General features: G+C 41.5%; 1 protein-coding gene across 6 annotated transcripts in view; it reads left to right on the top strand.

Annotated features, from left to right (window-relative positions):
* The window catches only part of CORIN (corin, serine peptidase), a 111459-nt gene extending 97244 nt beyond the window's left edge, over positions 1–14215 (top strand). For all 6 annotated transcript variants that reach the window (XM_077301903.1, XM_077301900.1, XM_077301901.1 and 3 more), the window contains exons 17-22: positions 270–392; positions 2081–2130; positions 3916–4090; positions 7248–7519; positions 8984–9117; positions 10071–14215. In XM_077301903.1, the coding sequence (XP_077158018.1) occupies positions 270–392; positions 2081–2130; positions 3916–4090; positions 7248–7519; positions 8984–9117; positions 10071–10253 (937 nt within the window). In that variant the 3' untranslated portion in view covers positions 10254–14215. The remainder of the gene's footprint in view (positions 1–269; positions 393–2080; positions 2131–3915; positions 4091–7247; positions 7520–8983; positions 9118–10070) is intronic.
* Positions 14216–14712: the final 497 nt, after the last annotated feature.

Raw genomic sequence — 14712 nt, 5'->3', positions numbered from 1 at the left:
CCATCACATGAAGGTCACAGAAAAATCTTCCACATGGGAAGAGCAAAGCTGAAAAGCACTGCTTACCAGCGCTGTGGGCTCCTGATCTGATGCTGAAATGCTGCATGTGTGGAGAACTGTACAGATGGTAAAGAGTTTTGAGGTAGATATTCTTAGAGTGCAGCTTCAGAGTAAGCAGTTTTCCCGGCCAGTTGAAACTCTCTCCCATGATTTCCAAGTTTTCACAAAAGTAAGTGTACTGAGTTATCTTGGATTTGTGTTTGTTTCAGTGGGCCGCCTGTGACAGAAATTGTACCACAGTATGAACGGCTACATCACAAGAACTGGTTGAATCTGCAGTCCGAATGGGAGACCAAAAATGTATCAACAGTCCATTCCCTTTTAGTCGCAGGGTAAGAGACTGAGAACTTTCCAGTGCTGTACTCTATATGCTTACTCCCAGCATGGCCGTTCCCCATGTGAGAGCAGCCCTTGCATGCAGATTCCAATGCTAGACCTGTGGAGTTTGGCTGGATGCAGCTACGTATCCATTTTGCAGAGCGCATTCAGACAGGAGGCATCCAGTATGACCTGCATTTAGATACAGGTGGAGGTATACATTTCTATTCTCATTGTGATGAGGATGGGAATGTGCTCTTCCAACCACTTCTATCTGTGGAGTTGCAAGTGTGCAATGCTTTACGTTTCTATAGGTAACTAGTGCTGGGTATGTACAGTTATTATTATCATTATTATTAATAATACTAGATTCAAAGCCTGTTTCTAAGAAGGGCTCCCCCCTCCCTTGCCGGCGCAGCCTGCCAGCATATCTGGCACCGCGGCTTCTCCGGAGGCCTCCGAGCATACCCCCTTTCCCCGGTGGCAAGCCAATGTCTGGACTAACTGCCTCCTCATGGCGGTCGGTGCAGCTTCTGGGCAGAGCTCTGGCTTCGCGCCTTCTGATTGGCCCCTCACCCGGACTAGCCCCACCCACTCTTCGCCCACTTAGGGCTTAACCTTTTATTTAAACAGCGAACGCTGTTTACAAATAATATAGGCAACACTAATGCCTCGTATGTACAGTTAAATACAAGTTGTCTGTACATGGTTTTATAATTTAATCTGATTTTCCATTTCACTACTATATCCTATGTTTTCAGTTAACTTTGGGTTTAGGGAAATTGCACATAGTTTTGGCTAGGAATCAATGTGCTCATTCAGCACATGTAATCTTTGTTGACTGTGAATGCCCTGATTTTAGGTTCTAAATCACATTTAAAGGAAATGTAGTGAAGGTAACATGTTGCACTGTCCTTGTGATCCAAGGAGTGATATTGGAGGATTGTGTTGGTAAAGAAACTGTTAAGTACACTAGGGGCCAATCCTGTTACATTCAGGAATTCAATGGGTGCTAGTTTACGGGGGTGGAGTGGAAGAACTCTGTGGATAGCCTCCCCGCAGGACCTGGAAAGGCTACAGGCAGCTGTTATGGGACTCACTGGCAGGGGCAGCTCTCATGCAGCCTCCAAGCCTCAGAGGGAAGTGGAACGAGGAGGGGTTGTCGTGAGTGGGGGATGGAAGGCAGTTGGCTGACCACCGGACAGACAGACAAGCCAGCTGGAGGAAAAGGCGGATGCTCTGAGTGGGTGTTAAGCACTGAGTGGCACTTAAGCCATGAGACCCGCTCCTCTTCCAAGACCTTACCAAAAATATTAAGTGGAACAGATATTTAAATTAGAGGGTAGTACTAGTAACTTTTGATGGAGACAGTCTTGATCAAGCCATCCTTGGATCTAAAGGAATTAGACAACTATTGCCGGGCAGCAAATATTCCCTTTTTGCACAAGGTGTTCAAATGATTAGCTAGAATTATTTCAGTACAGCCTGTTATGGCAACAGAAACTGTCCCAACATCCTGTATTTGGAGTTGTAAATGAAACACAAACTCCAGCCCCCAAGGGATTATTTAATGAGAGTAGAAGACAACTGGTGCCTCATGTGAGATATTCAGCAGTCAATGATTCAGCAGTGTATGTATTAAGCAGCAGTGCCATCTGAGCTAAGGGATTATCTCTCATAAAATCTAGTTTTTCTGTTCAAGGTTGCCATGCAGAAGCAACAGCGTGATTTCCCTTCTGTGCACCAAAGAAGGTAGGAGGCATCATTTATTGAACTACAAAGCAGTGGATGAGACAGATATTTCAATGCACCCTATGCCTAGAAAGAATTAACAATAAGTCTATTGTAGCTGCTTGGAGTAGTACCAAAACTAGGATTATCAAAACTGGCAGCAAAGGAAGATGTACCTAGTAACAGGTATATTTATAGGTTCCCTTCCCGCCCCTCACACATTCTACGCCTGTAAAGGAGAATAATAAAATCCTAGCATGCTCTTCAACTCTGGCTTCATACTTGAGGCAGTGTGCCCACCTTGCTTTTTTATATTGTTTTTCTTCAACTGTCTGGCATATATTCCTGATGAATCATTTGTTTGCCAATTAAAAAAAAACTCTTCAGAATATTCACAGATCTATTCAAGGAGTAGAGATTGGAAGTGGGACATAAAGTGCAGCTAGAGTGCTGTATACATCCATACTTGGAAAAGGAATGAGAATTTGACAAGGTCATTGACACAAGCCAAATAGCCTGTACAACTCTAGATTCTGTCCCCAACCAAAATAACAGGATCCCTCAATGCTGAGAGACATATCCTTATCCATGGTTCCTCTATATATTTGTGAAACAGCCTGGGGGTGGAATGTGTCTGGCTGTCAAAGTTGGAATAGGGCCAATTAGGGTGCAGACAGCTTTGCCCTGATTGGCCTTGCCACTGCAGCTCCCCCCCCTCCATCCCTGGACTCTAGTCTATTTGCTCTCAGATGTGCCTCAGTGCCTGGAGCCAACAGCAGGTAAGAGGAGAGGGCCCTGGGCAAATGGTCATGGTGGAGGGCCTGCTTATGAGGGCCTTTTGGCCTGCTAGGCTGGGCCTGCTAATGAGGGCTCCAGGTCTGCTGACTGCCTGCTAAGGAGCTCTGTCCCAGGCCTGCTAACGAGCTGGCCAGCCCCCGCCTGCCCCACTTGATCCGGCTGTGAGCTGCAGCCCAAAGCCACCTTAAGCTGCCTGTCCGGGGCCAGTCGAGGGGACCCTTTCAAGGGAACCTAAGAATGGGTTTTGAAGTTAGTGTGTGTACACTTTTTCCTATAGGTCACACACAAATGTCAGTAAAACATGTACACCATAAGTACAAAAGACTTGGGCCTAAAACATTTTGCTCTAAAACATCTTCATCAGAGATCAATACAGTTATAAATACAATGTAAATATTACAATTCTTTTTTCAACCAGGGAGTAAAAAATCTTTATTTAAGTAGAATGCCTTCAGCTCTTGTAGAGGGTCGCTATAAGAACATTTCCCTTACACTGAGACAATGTTTTTGTGGGAGTGGCGAAATTGATACAAGAGAGCACATATTGTTCCACTACCCTGCTTATGTAGACATTCGTAGCAACTTGATTGAACCTCTCCTTAAAAAGTTGCCAGAACATCATGATGTAGATCGAGCAAAGAGGCTGCAAGTGATGAGTCCCCCCAGGTGACAACTCAGCTGGATAAGTTTTGTGCCGCTGCAATAAAAATCTGATGCTCTAAAGTAGCATAATTTTAAGTTCTATTTTATAATCTGTTTTAAATTGTATTACATTAAATGACTAAATTCTTTTGGTCTCTTATGTATTGACTTCATATAACTGGGTCTGAACAACTGTAATAAAGTTTGATTGATCGATCGATTGATTGAATGCCTTTGTATTTCCTGGGTGTGCAATTTGCTATTCTTGTGAGAAATTTTGGAGCTGGCACCGGTCTCTCAAAAACTATGAGTCGCATTGGATACATGGTTACTTATTGGCAAAATGTTTTATATGTTCCTTAATAGATTGTGGGCGCCGCCCTGCAGCACGTTTGAGCAAGAGGATCCTTGGTGGCAGGACCAGTCGCCCTGGACGATGGCCATGGCAGTGCTCCTTGCAAAGCGAGCCAAGTGGGCACATTTGTGGGTGTGTTCTCATTGGGAGAAAATGGGTATTGACAGTGGCACACTGCTTTGAGGGGTGAGTGGTGCTGAGAATGCCTTACTAATAGTATAAGAACTGAAGTAGGAGAAATAATTCCCAAACAGAAGTTACATAGTAGTTAGTTGGTCCATGGGCTGGAGTGCACATTACAGATATCGTGGATGCTGGTAATATATACCTTGTTGTAGTGAATGATCTCTGCAATGGTTAGAAGAACACACCACTTGGAGTTGAGAGTTTCAGCTGGTTTACCTTGATCATCATGGTGCCCTATGAGAGTCTTGTAGGGCAGGGGTAGTCAACCTGTGGTCCTCCAGATGTTCATGGACTACAATTCCCATGAGCCCCTGCCAGCATTGGCTGGCAGGGGCTCATGGGAATTGTAGTCCATGAACATCTGGAGGACCACAGGTTGACTACCCCTGTTGTAGGGGGTTAGGTGAATGCTGATATGTAGACAATCTCTAATGGCAACCCATCTCTGCTTTTCAAAAATATATATATTATTAGCGTTAAGAACAACAATGATATTTTTATTATTTTTATAAGAATAATATTAATAATGAAAACAAATGAGGCTACTTAGGAAAAATAATAGGCTGGCAGTGCAATCCTAAACAGCACCATACCCTTCTTAGTCCATTGAAGTCAATGGGTTTAGAAGGGTGTAACTCTGTTTTGGATTTCACTGTAGGCCATGGTCATTTAGTTGGAATTAAAGTATCTTTGTCCTTGAAAGGCCAGCCTTTGGACATCACATTATTAAAGTTAATAATTAATAGGTTTTTTGATGCAATGAAGCCCTTTGAAGGCATTACAAATGCAGTGCTACTTATTGAGGGACAAAGTGATTCATTAATACTTTTATCTCAGTTTTCTGTATCGCACACGTTTTATAAAACCATTGACATGGCCACTTATTCTGCTTAAATTTTCTGTAATCTTCCAGTTAAAAATAATAAGAGGTTACAGAAACTCTGATAGACAGTTCATTTGCCTGGTCACAGCTGCATCAGATCGATTCCAATCTGGTCACATACAAAAAGTGAGAAGCATCTAACTGTGTTTATATAGCTCTTCAATATTGCTTAGCCTTTCAATCATGAAATGTAACAAGTGTTGTTCAGTTTACAGAAAAATAATGGCTAGACTGTTACCGAATAAACAATACAGGCCCTTTTCTCATGTGTATGAAAAGGGTTACATCATTTCTCATGAGTTTTGCAGTGTTTAATTCTTTTTTTAATTTAAAAGGTCAGTAGAAAGCTGCAGATTTTTTTTTGAGAGAGAGAAAGTGTAGGAGTCAGAATAACATAGTGGCAAGAGCTCTGGACCTGAATTCAACTACAAAGCTTACCTGATGGTCTTGGGCATATCACTCTCTCTGTCAGTTCAGCCTACCAAGCATTTGTTATGAAGATAAAATGAGATGACACTGTTCAGACTAACCTGAGTTTCTTGGAGAAAAGATGGGATGCAAGTGTCATAAATAAGCTAGTGTCTATTATTTAGGCTGTTATTAATCTATATTCTATATTAATCTATATTAATCTATATATATGTTATTAATCTATATATTTTCAAAATCAGGGGTGTGAATGCAGGGCTACAGGAAGTAACTATGAAAAAAAATTATTATTCTATAAACATCTTGTTTTTGTTATGGTTCCATCCTATAGCCTTGTGTACATGCTCCTAAATTTTAGATTAAGTTTAGATGTCTCAGGAAATTTAAAAGTGTGCTTCCTTTCTCTAAGGAAAATAGAATCTTGTAGAATCTCAAAATCTCATGTGCAGTGGTTGGCCAAAGAACTACTGAATGACCGATTATGCATGGGGGGAAAAGGCCAGGTCAGTGCATGCATGACAGTGAGGCAAATCCTTGCTTATGCATGACATCACTGCCAGCCTGGCCCCATCCTGGCCCTGGCCTGCTTTAGTGATTCCAATGCCCCACATTAAGGGAATGCTGATTTCTAACACGGGCACCATTGGTGGCTATGTTGGGCTAGGGAAGAACTGGGCCTTCCAGGCCCAGCTCCTCGCTCAGCCTATGGTGTCCCAGCAGGGATACAGAATGCCCTGTTTTGTCAACAGCACTTTGTGGTGCTGCGGAGCTAAATGGAGAGTTTTTTTCGTGTACTTGGTGGAATAGATGATACTATCCCTCCTTCGTGCAGTGAAACCTTCCTGCCCCCTGCAGCCACTTCGATGAGACGCAGTGGACCATTTCTGTCCTGGGCGGGCTATGTGCACTGGGTTATTTCCCCCCCCCCCCGTTAATTCATGGGAAGCAGTGGGGAATGCTGCCCCGCTGCAAGAAACCAGTGGCAAAGTTTCTGTGTTCTGCAATGAAAATACTGGCTGAGATAATGTCCACTGTAAATCTAACTTCAGATCCTAACCTTTTAACTGTTAGATATATTGTGGCAAATGATGTGTGGAGCGTTTTTATGTAGAGAATTAATTTTATGTGCGTTTCTTTATCTGTTTTTAATGTACTTTGGACATGTCAGTGGGCCGTAAATGAAAACTGACCAGCTGATTGACTGACTGATGGACTGCTTTGGCAGAGATGTTGTATTGACATTCAGTTCAAATTTTGACTCGGGGAACAAAATTTCTTAATAATTATTCGCTGTCTATTAGGCATAAAACATATATAAGCATCACACAGCTGAAGAACCCTAATGAACTCTGATTTTAAAAGTTTAATAATTAAGTGGAATAATCTTAATCTAAAATTTTATCACAGCTGCTAAACTACCCAGAACCAGGTTATTACTAGAACAAAATCTGAGTCCAATGGCACATTTAAGACCAACATAGTTTTATTCTAGGTGTGAGCTTTCGTGTGCATGTACTCTTCCTTAGATAATGAAATAGGAAACATCACAGTGCAGATATAAGGACTATTTCATTGTCTGAGGAAGTGTGCATGCACATGAAAGCTCACACCTAGACTAAAACTTTGTTTGTTTTAAAGGTGCCAGTGGACTCAATTTTCGTTCTGCTACTTCAGACCAACTTGGCTATACTAAACCTATCTGGTTATTACTATTTTAAAAAGGTATTTTAAGGGAAATACCCTTCTTTTGAAAGACTTGAATGCCTGTGAGTTTACAAAAGATCTGCCCAAGTTGCTCTTCATGCAGAACTAAACCATCTCCATATCTTATTACTTTTTCACAAGGAGAGAAAACCCTGCTGTATGGGAAGTGGTTTTTGGCATCAACAACTTGGATCACCCTTCCATCTTCATGCAAACCCGCATGGTGAAGACAATTATTCTGCACCCCCGGTATAACCGAGCTGTGGTGGACTATGATATCAGCATTGTGGAACTTAATGAAGACATCAACGAGACAAGCTATGTTAGGCCAGTCTGCCTACCCAGCAGGGAGCAGTTAGTTGAGCCAGATACCTATTGCTACATCACTGGCTGGGGACACATGGGCAACAAAAGTAAGATGAATGTTTTCCAGATTCTTCCCCAAATCTATTTACCTTCCTTCTGCCACTGTCAGTTATCTAGCTTTAGAGGAAATCTTCTGTCTCGGGCACTAGCAGTGAACCTGTCCTGTGCATTGTTAAATACTTGAGCATATGAAATTCTCACCAGCCACTGTCAAAACTTGTTGACACTTTCCACTTCATTGCATGTTTGGACATGTCTTAGGAAACAAGAAGGGATCTGTGTTTGAGAGAGAAACGCATACACAGCTGGATGTTCCTTTCTGCTTTAGCCCCAATATATACAGTTGCCAAAGGTTAATTCTGTTTTGAAACCTGAACGGCACTTTGGCAGTCTTAGCAATAGGAACTGATATTGCAGAAAGAAACAAAGCGGCATCTCTTCCATACAATACATCCCTTTTCTTTGAATCCTGACAATGCTGTATAATTACTTGTCTCTTACAAAAGTCAGTGGCTTCTCACATTTGTATCATGGAGAGGCAAGTAGTTTAAAGCATGTTTTGTTGGAAATTATTGTGAGGGAACTCAGAGTTGCTCTGATGATTATTTTCACTATAAACCAACATGCTAAGTTGAATTATGACACTCTCATTTGGCGTTTAACAAGGGGTCACTTCAGACCACAGCATTATGGCTGAAATCTACTTCTATATGGCTGAAAATAATAGTCATCGCCTGCACTGTTCTGCATCTGGTCAGGGTCAGTAGTCAACAGCCGGTTCAAGGAATCTGTCCAATCTGAAAGGTGTTCCTCCACCAAATGCAGCTCTCATATTGTATGTGAAAACTGAAAACTGCACCCTCGAATCTTCTGGAACAATACAAAAGAGCACATTATTCAGATTCCTGTGAGAGCTAAGAGCTGCATTCCAATATCAATGGCATTGAGGGGGAAACGGATCCGTGGGTCACTTTGTGGATTGTGGAGTACAAATACATGGCATGGCAAAAGGTCTTGAGTCAACTTTGGACTTGAAATTTCTACATGTGATGGCAGCTGTTAGTAGCTCTGTGAAATCAGGTTTTTGGTAGCCATACTTACTACTCTTAGAGCCTCTTGTGGCGCAGAGTGGTAAGGCAGCAGACATGCAGTCTGAAGCTCTGCCCATGAGGCTGGGAGTTCAATCCAAGCAGCCGGCTCAAGGTTGACTCATCCTTCCATCCTTCCGAGGTCGGTAAAATGAGTACCCAGCTTGCTGGGGGGTAAACGGTAATGACTGGGGAAGGTACTGGCAAACCACCCCGTATTGAGTCTGCCATGAAAATGCTGGAGGGCATCACCCCAAGGGTCAGACATGACTCGGTGCTTGCACAGGGGATACCTTTACCTTTACTTTATATCAAAGTGAACAGCACTCTACTTTATACAACGAAGCAACATGGTTATGATGACTGTATTTATGCATAGTGTAAATTGTTTGATAGAGGTCACATTTCCCCCCCTCTCTTTAGTGCCTTTCAAACTTCAAGAGGGAGAAGTCCGCATTATTTCCTTGGAACAGTGTCAGTCATACTTCGATATGAAGACCATCACCACCAGGATGTTATGTGCAGGTTATGAGTCTGGCACTGTGGACTCCTGCATGGTAAGCCAGTTTAAGAGAAGCAATACAAGGAAATCTTATTGTTTTCACAGAACCCTACCCTCACAGGTAATTTAGAAATGTAGGGTATCACTGTGCTACCTAAATTTGGCCCAGTGTTGAGTCAGGTTGCTTCCTCACAGAAGTTTTGTTCCTGCTTGGTAGCCAAACTGGAGCAGGATTTTGGAGGGACAAGACATTGTGCCTGGGTAGTTCACTTTTCAGATTTTCCCTTCCTTTGAAACTCTCTCACACCCCTGGTTTGATATAGTCTTTTGAGAAAGTCCCAGTCCAACCAACTTTACATGTTGGTAGACAAAAACAGCCAGCTCATTTTTTTGATTATCAGTATGAGATAGTGTTAGAGCCTCTTGTGGCGCAGAGTGGTAAGGCAGCAGACATGCAGTCTGAAAGCTCTACCCATGAGGCTGGGAGTTCAATCCCAGCAGCCGGCTCAAGGTTGACTCAGCCTTCCATCCTTCCGAGGTCGGTGAAATAAGTACCCAGCGTGCTGGGGGGTAAATGGTAATGACTGGTGAAGGCACTGGCAAGGCCAACCTGTATTGAGACTGCCATGAAAACGCTAGAGGGCATCACCCCAAGGGTCAGACATGACCCAGTGCTTGCACAGGGGATACCTTTACCTTTACTATGAGATGGTGTCAGTGACCTGTTTGGTGCTGTGCTGGGGGTGGGGGAGTTTCATCTGCAGTATCAGATGGGACTGGTGACTTATGGCCACACTGCTTCTGAGTGAAAATCCAGGCAAGTGATGAGTCAAGATGTATCACAAGAAAGTCTTCTTAAATGATATAGGGAGGACAGCTCCCGTTCAATGACATGTGCCCCCACTCCCTCCACCAACCACACTTATTCTGTTACTTCCTGAGATCAGATTCAGCTGACTGAGCGGCTCTCTTAGCAAGAGTAACCAAATCATCTGCATGTTATTGTAGGGCGACAGCGGAGGACCCCTGGTGTGTGAACAGCCTGCCGGGCGTTGGACATTGTTTGGCTTAACTTCTTGGGGCTCTGTCTGCTTTTCCAAAGTTTTGGGACCTGGAGTTTACAGCAATGTCTCCCATTTTATTGAATGGATTGAAAGGCAAATCTACATCCACACCTTTCTGCTCCACTGATTCGCCAAGACAGAAATGCTGCACAGAACAAAAGGGGGAGAGCAAAGCCCAGGAGCACTGAAGCAATGAAGGCATCAAACTGAAGAAATCTGGTGAATTATAATTCTAAGGATTGCGGGTGTCTGGCCATGGAACACTATAAAAGAATTTGTAAGTCTTCTGGTGGTAAATGTAATTTAGGTAGAAATCAATTTTAATTTTTTCCCCCGTGGCATTTTCTTTAGCAGAGTTGTGTTATGTTGCACTCACATGGTCTCTCTCTCACATACATACATAGAGGAAGAATCAACCAATGTATCATGTAATATGATATCCTTCAGATACTTAAAATCAGGTGGTTTTTGCAGACCATATTGGCTTCCTCTAATGTCAGGAGAGAAAAAGTATATGAAGACATTGGCTTGGAACAGATGCCCACTTTGAACTGGTCTAGTTCTTAAGGGTCTATTGATCTATGGAAGAAATGTTTAGGAGGGGGATAGTTTGCAGCAGTACTTTTCAGTTATATCTGCATATTACAAGATTCAAGCCGCAGTTTTCAATCTTCTTGGGTTCTTGTGCATTTGCAAGGGTGATGGGCACATCTGAAGAGTAGCCCTTTTCCTATCTCGTGCTCTCATCTGTATTCACTTGCTTAGAGACAATTGTCTGAGTGTGTCAGATGCTGGTAAACTATGAGTATTTTCAGATTTGTTGTTTAAGAAGATGCCTATCACAAAAATAATTACAAGGAAAAAAATCAGTAAGGAAAAGGTCAGTATGATTAGCATGGCAAAAGATTCACCCACTTTAAAGGAAGGGTTATCGTAAAGTGGCATAAAGAATTTAAAAGTAAGTACCAATGATATAATCCACAGTATGGGGGGGATATTTCAACAGAAATTAAGGAAAATAATGCTCTTCTATAGGTTTACAAACAGATTTGTGACGGTGGAAGGTGCCATCGAGACACAGCTGACTTATAGTAAGCAGTTGAACAAAGTTTGAGTCTCAGAGGTACTACTGGATTCAAATTTTGTTCTTAATGTCGTACTGTTTCCCCCTACTGGCTGGCAAGATGCAAGTGGGTAGCCGTGTTGCTCTGAAGTAACACAAACAAAAGAGTCCCATAGCACCTTTAAGACCAACAAAGATTTATTCAAGCCGTGAATATATTTATTCAAGGCACTCGAAAGCTCATGCCTTGAATAAATCTTTGTTGGTCTTAAAGGTGCTATTGGACTCTTATTTTTGTTGGCTGACAGTATTTCAGCCCATTTTGTAGAATAGCCTCTGAGAGACTGTGAATAAATCCAGGGTGCACGCCCAGCTGGCCATTTTGTAATCTAAGAACTATGGAAGGTATAGATTGGAAACACTGCACACGGAGTGCCCTTCCAAGGTTACTACTACTGCTATTACAATTACTACTATTACATACTCACATACAAAATTTTATAGCTCAGCCATAACCTGGACTGTAATAGTCCAGACTACTGCTAGAGCAGAACTTTTAATGTCTGTTCTTCTTATGCACCTTATGTAACATGTAGCAAATGATGTCCAGTGTCTTACTACTAATTACTATTTATAAGCATTCAAAGACTATATTTAATTCATTATTGTAACTAATTTTTTTTCAGTGCCAACTTTATCCCCACACCTTGATGTATTTGCTTTCCTATTATGGGACTTGGGGAGAATAAATCCTCCCTCTGGACTCCAATACAATACAGTAATTACAGATTGAATACAAATAGCTTGAACCACAAAACCAGTTGACAAAAAGTCCAGGCCACACCAAAGAAATCGTTCATGCGATTGTGGACATGGGTGCACAAAGCAAGGCTTATGTAAACCAGGTTGTACATGACCAGAATCTCTGTGCTGGGGAAGAAAGGGGCTGTGGCCATGGAACAGAATTAGTTCCCTACATATATGACTCTCACCCTAACTTTTCTTCATGTCATTATGTACTGCTGCTTTGTGCTCACAATCACATGGAGAGAATTAGCACTGTGAGCAGGCTTATATTGGTGTTTGTAGAATGAATGGTCATATGTCACACCAGTTCTGTGACCAATCACCAAAAGCACAAAATTCCAACATGCATGCAATGATGTATGAGGATTAAGTGACATGCTGGCCAGTTGTGTGTATCATGGACAAATCATATGTGCATCAACTCAATTCAAAGCCATCCTGCAATGATTGAAAGGTGAATCTCCAAAGCAGTTATGTGAATTGTATCCTCATTTCCTTTGATTTAGGTAGAATTAAGTGGTCTCACATTGGACCTGAAATCAATTTAATGATGGGGAAGGACTGTCAGAGATTTTCTCCCAATTCAGATTAGTGTTTACATTTTACATATGCTTAATTTTTTAATATTTACATTGGCATCATTTGAATTTTTATCAGCTTCCCATTTATGGATAGTGTCAGATTATTTTATTTAAATAAGACACTGTAAAAATTTATCTAAAAAGTTAGGACTCAAAATTCATTACTGTCTTAATAAAATCCATAAAAACCTAAGATTTTAAAGTATCCATCAAAATATGATTTAATAGGTAAAATGTTAAAAAGACTTCATAATATAAAATGTTGCATTTAAATTCTGACAGTTTTAATCAATTTTGGATTTGTGCAAAATGTTTCCAGCTGTCTAGCTTAACTAGCTTGAAGATCAAACAGAAAAGTATATACTATGGAGTCTGTAGCTAGCAAGATTACGATATAGGCATAGCTGTCCAACAAGGCAAGCTACAGTTAGCTTTCGAGTTCCATAAAACTGGCGGTGGTGGGGGTCTCCACAAGTTTACAAATAAATTTGTAAAAAAATTGGAAAAAAAGTTCAATTGTTTAAAAAAAAATTGATCTGGGGCTCCCCCCTCACCTGCACAGATACCAAAGTAAGAAAAGTTCAGGCAGCCATTCAGTTTCAGTTGCATTAATAATTCAACATGACTTGTGACATCATGGTGCCTGGGAGGGCAAGGAGGTGGCTGACCACCAGCAGGAGGAAGTGAGGTGGGGGACAAGGCCAGAGCGAGAAGTGGTGGAGAGGCTAGCGGCAGTCAATAATTGGAAGGGGAAAGACAGGAGCTAAAATGGGACAGGGGGGTAGTGATCTGGAACCCAAAGGAGGGAAGCCTGAACTGGGAATGGGGAGAAAATGGGATTTCCCCTTCCCCACTAATCTTCAGTATTCTCCTTTGTCTTACAAACAATTTTAATATTTTTTTAGTACCTCATCTTCTGTAAACCATCACTGCTTAACTTATTATTATTATTATTTAAATACTAATTAGAAGCTCAGTTGACCATCTGACTACTGAGTTCAGTAATTTAGTCCATAAAATTCAAGGCTTGCTGTATGCCAATTATTTTTCTTCCATTTTGGGGGTGGGGTGCCAATATCCACAACCGTCCAGCCTTCACTCATTCATTTCCAGTATTGCACAGCCACTCCTGTTCTTCAGTCCTGTACGACTTGTTCCCTCCCTTGTCCTCTGGTCCCATAAGTCTGTGTATCTCTGTCATTCTATAGATGAGACTGAGTATGATATTAAATTTTGTCTTGCATTGCTGCAGAAAATATTTGTATATTTTTCTCAGTAATCTGCCACAAACATTCCACTTAGAGAAAATATATTTCTATAATTTTGTATATGTATTTTTATACAGTTTGTTTTCTATGTAAGCTCATGCAAGTATTCTGTGTGGTTTTAAGGAAACAGATGTTTTTCTTCCGCTACAGTAATCCCCCCCATGTGTGTTTGTCATTGATAGACAATCGAATGTACCCAGAAATTGTAAGAGGACCTTCGTTTGATTTGTTCTTGGTTTTTTTTACTGCTACAACTTGAAGTGGTATATGTAACCCATGTCATGGCAACAATCTAGTTTGTTTTTATTTCACCCATATTATGCAACAATGCACACATTTATTTTTTCAAAATAAATTCTGTGAACCAAAATAGCTTCAGCTGCCCATCCTATCCTGGGAGCAGATCATCCTGAATAAGGTTTCTTAGTGATTCCCTCGCAGCACTGATTGGCTGTTTTGCCTGGAGGAAAGAGGATTTAATTTTTCAGCTTAGTTCCGGCAAGTACTTCGGACCCTGCACGAGTTGTTAGGGTCTTGTATGGATCCTGTAAAATACAATGATTGTTGTAATGCAGAGGCACATGGAAGTGACATGGAAGTGACTCTAATTCCAGTAATGCAATTTACATTTGACCCAACATCTGAATACCTCAGGCTGTTTCTACATTAATGTTTCCCGTGTGTGTCTCTTTTAAGCCGCAAAGATTCTGCTCAGTTCTCTACCAAAATTTCCCTTTTGAGCCACAGATTTTAATTTTGCACTAACTTACCTTGTGTTTTGTGACTCCTCAGTTGCAGAAATTTCATTTTTATGTTGGGTTCTAATTTGGGTCCTACTAGTGGAGAATCCCTTGGAATTTGTAGTAT

Source organism: Paroedura picta, chromosome 10 (genome assembly GCF_049243985.1).
Source record: "Paroedura picta isolate Pp20150507F chromosome 10, Ppicta_v3.0, whole genome shotgun sequence".
NCBI lineage: Eukaryota > Metazoa > Chordata > Lepidosauria > Squamata > Gekkonidae > Paroedura > Paroedura picta.
The sequence above is the reverse complement of the archived record's forward strand: the minus strand, read 5'-3'. Positions and strand labels throughout refer to the sequence as shown.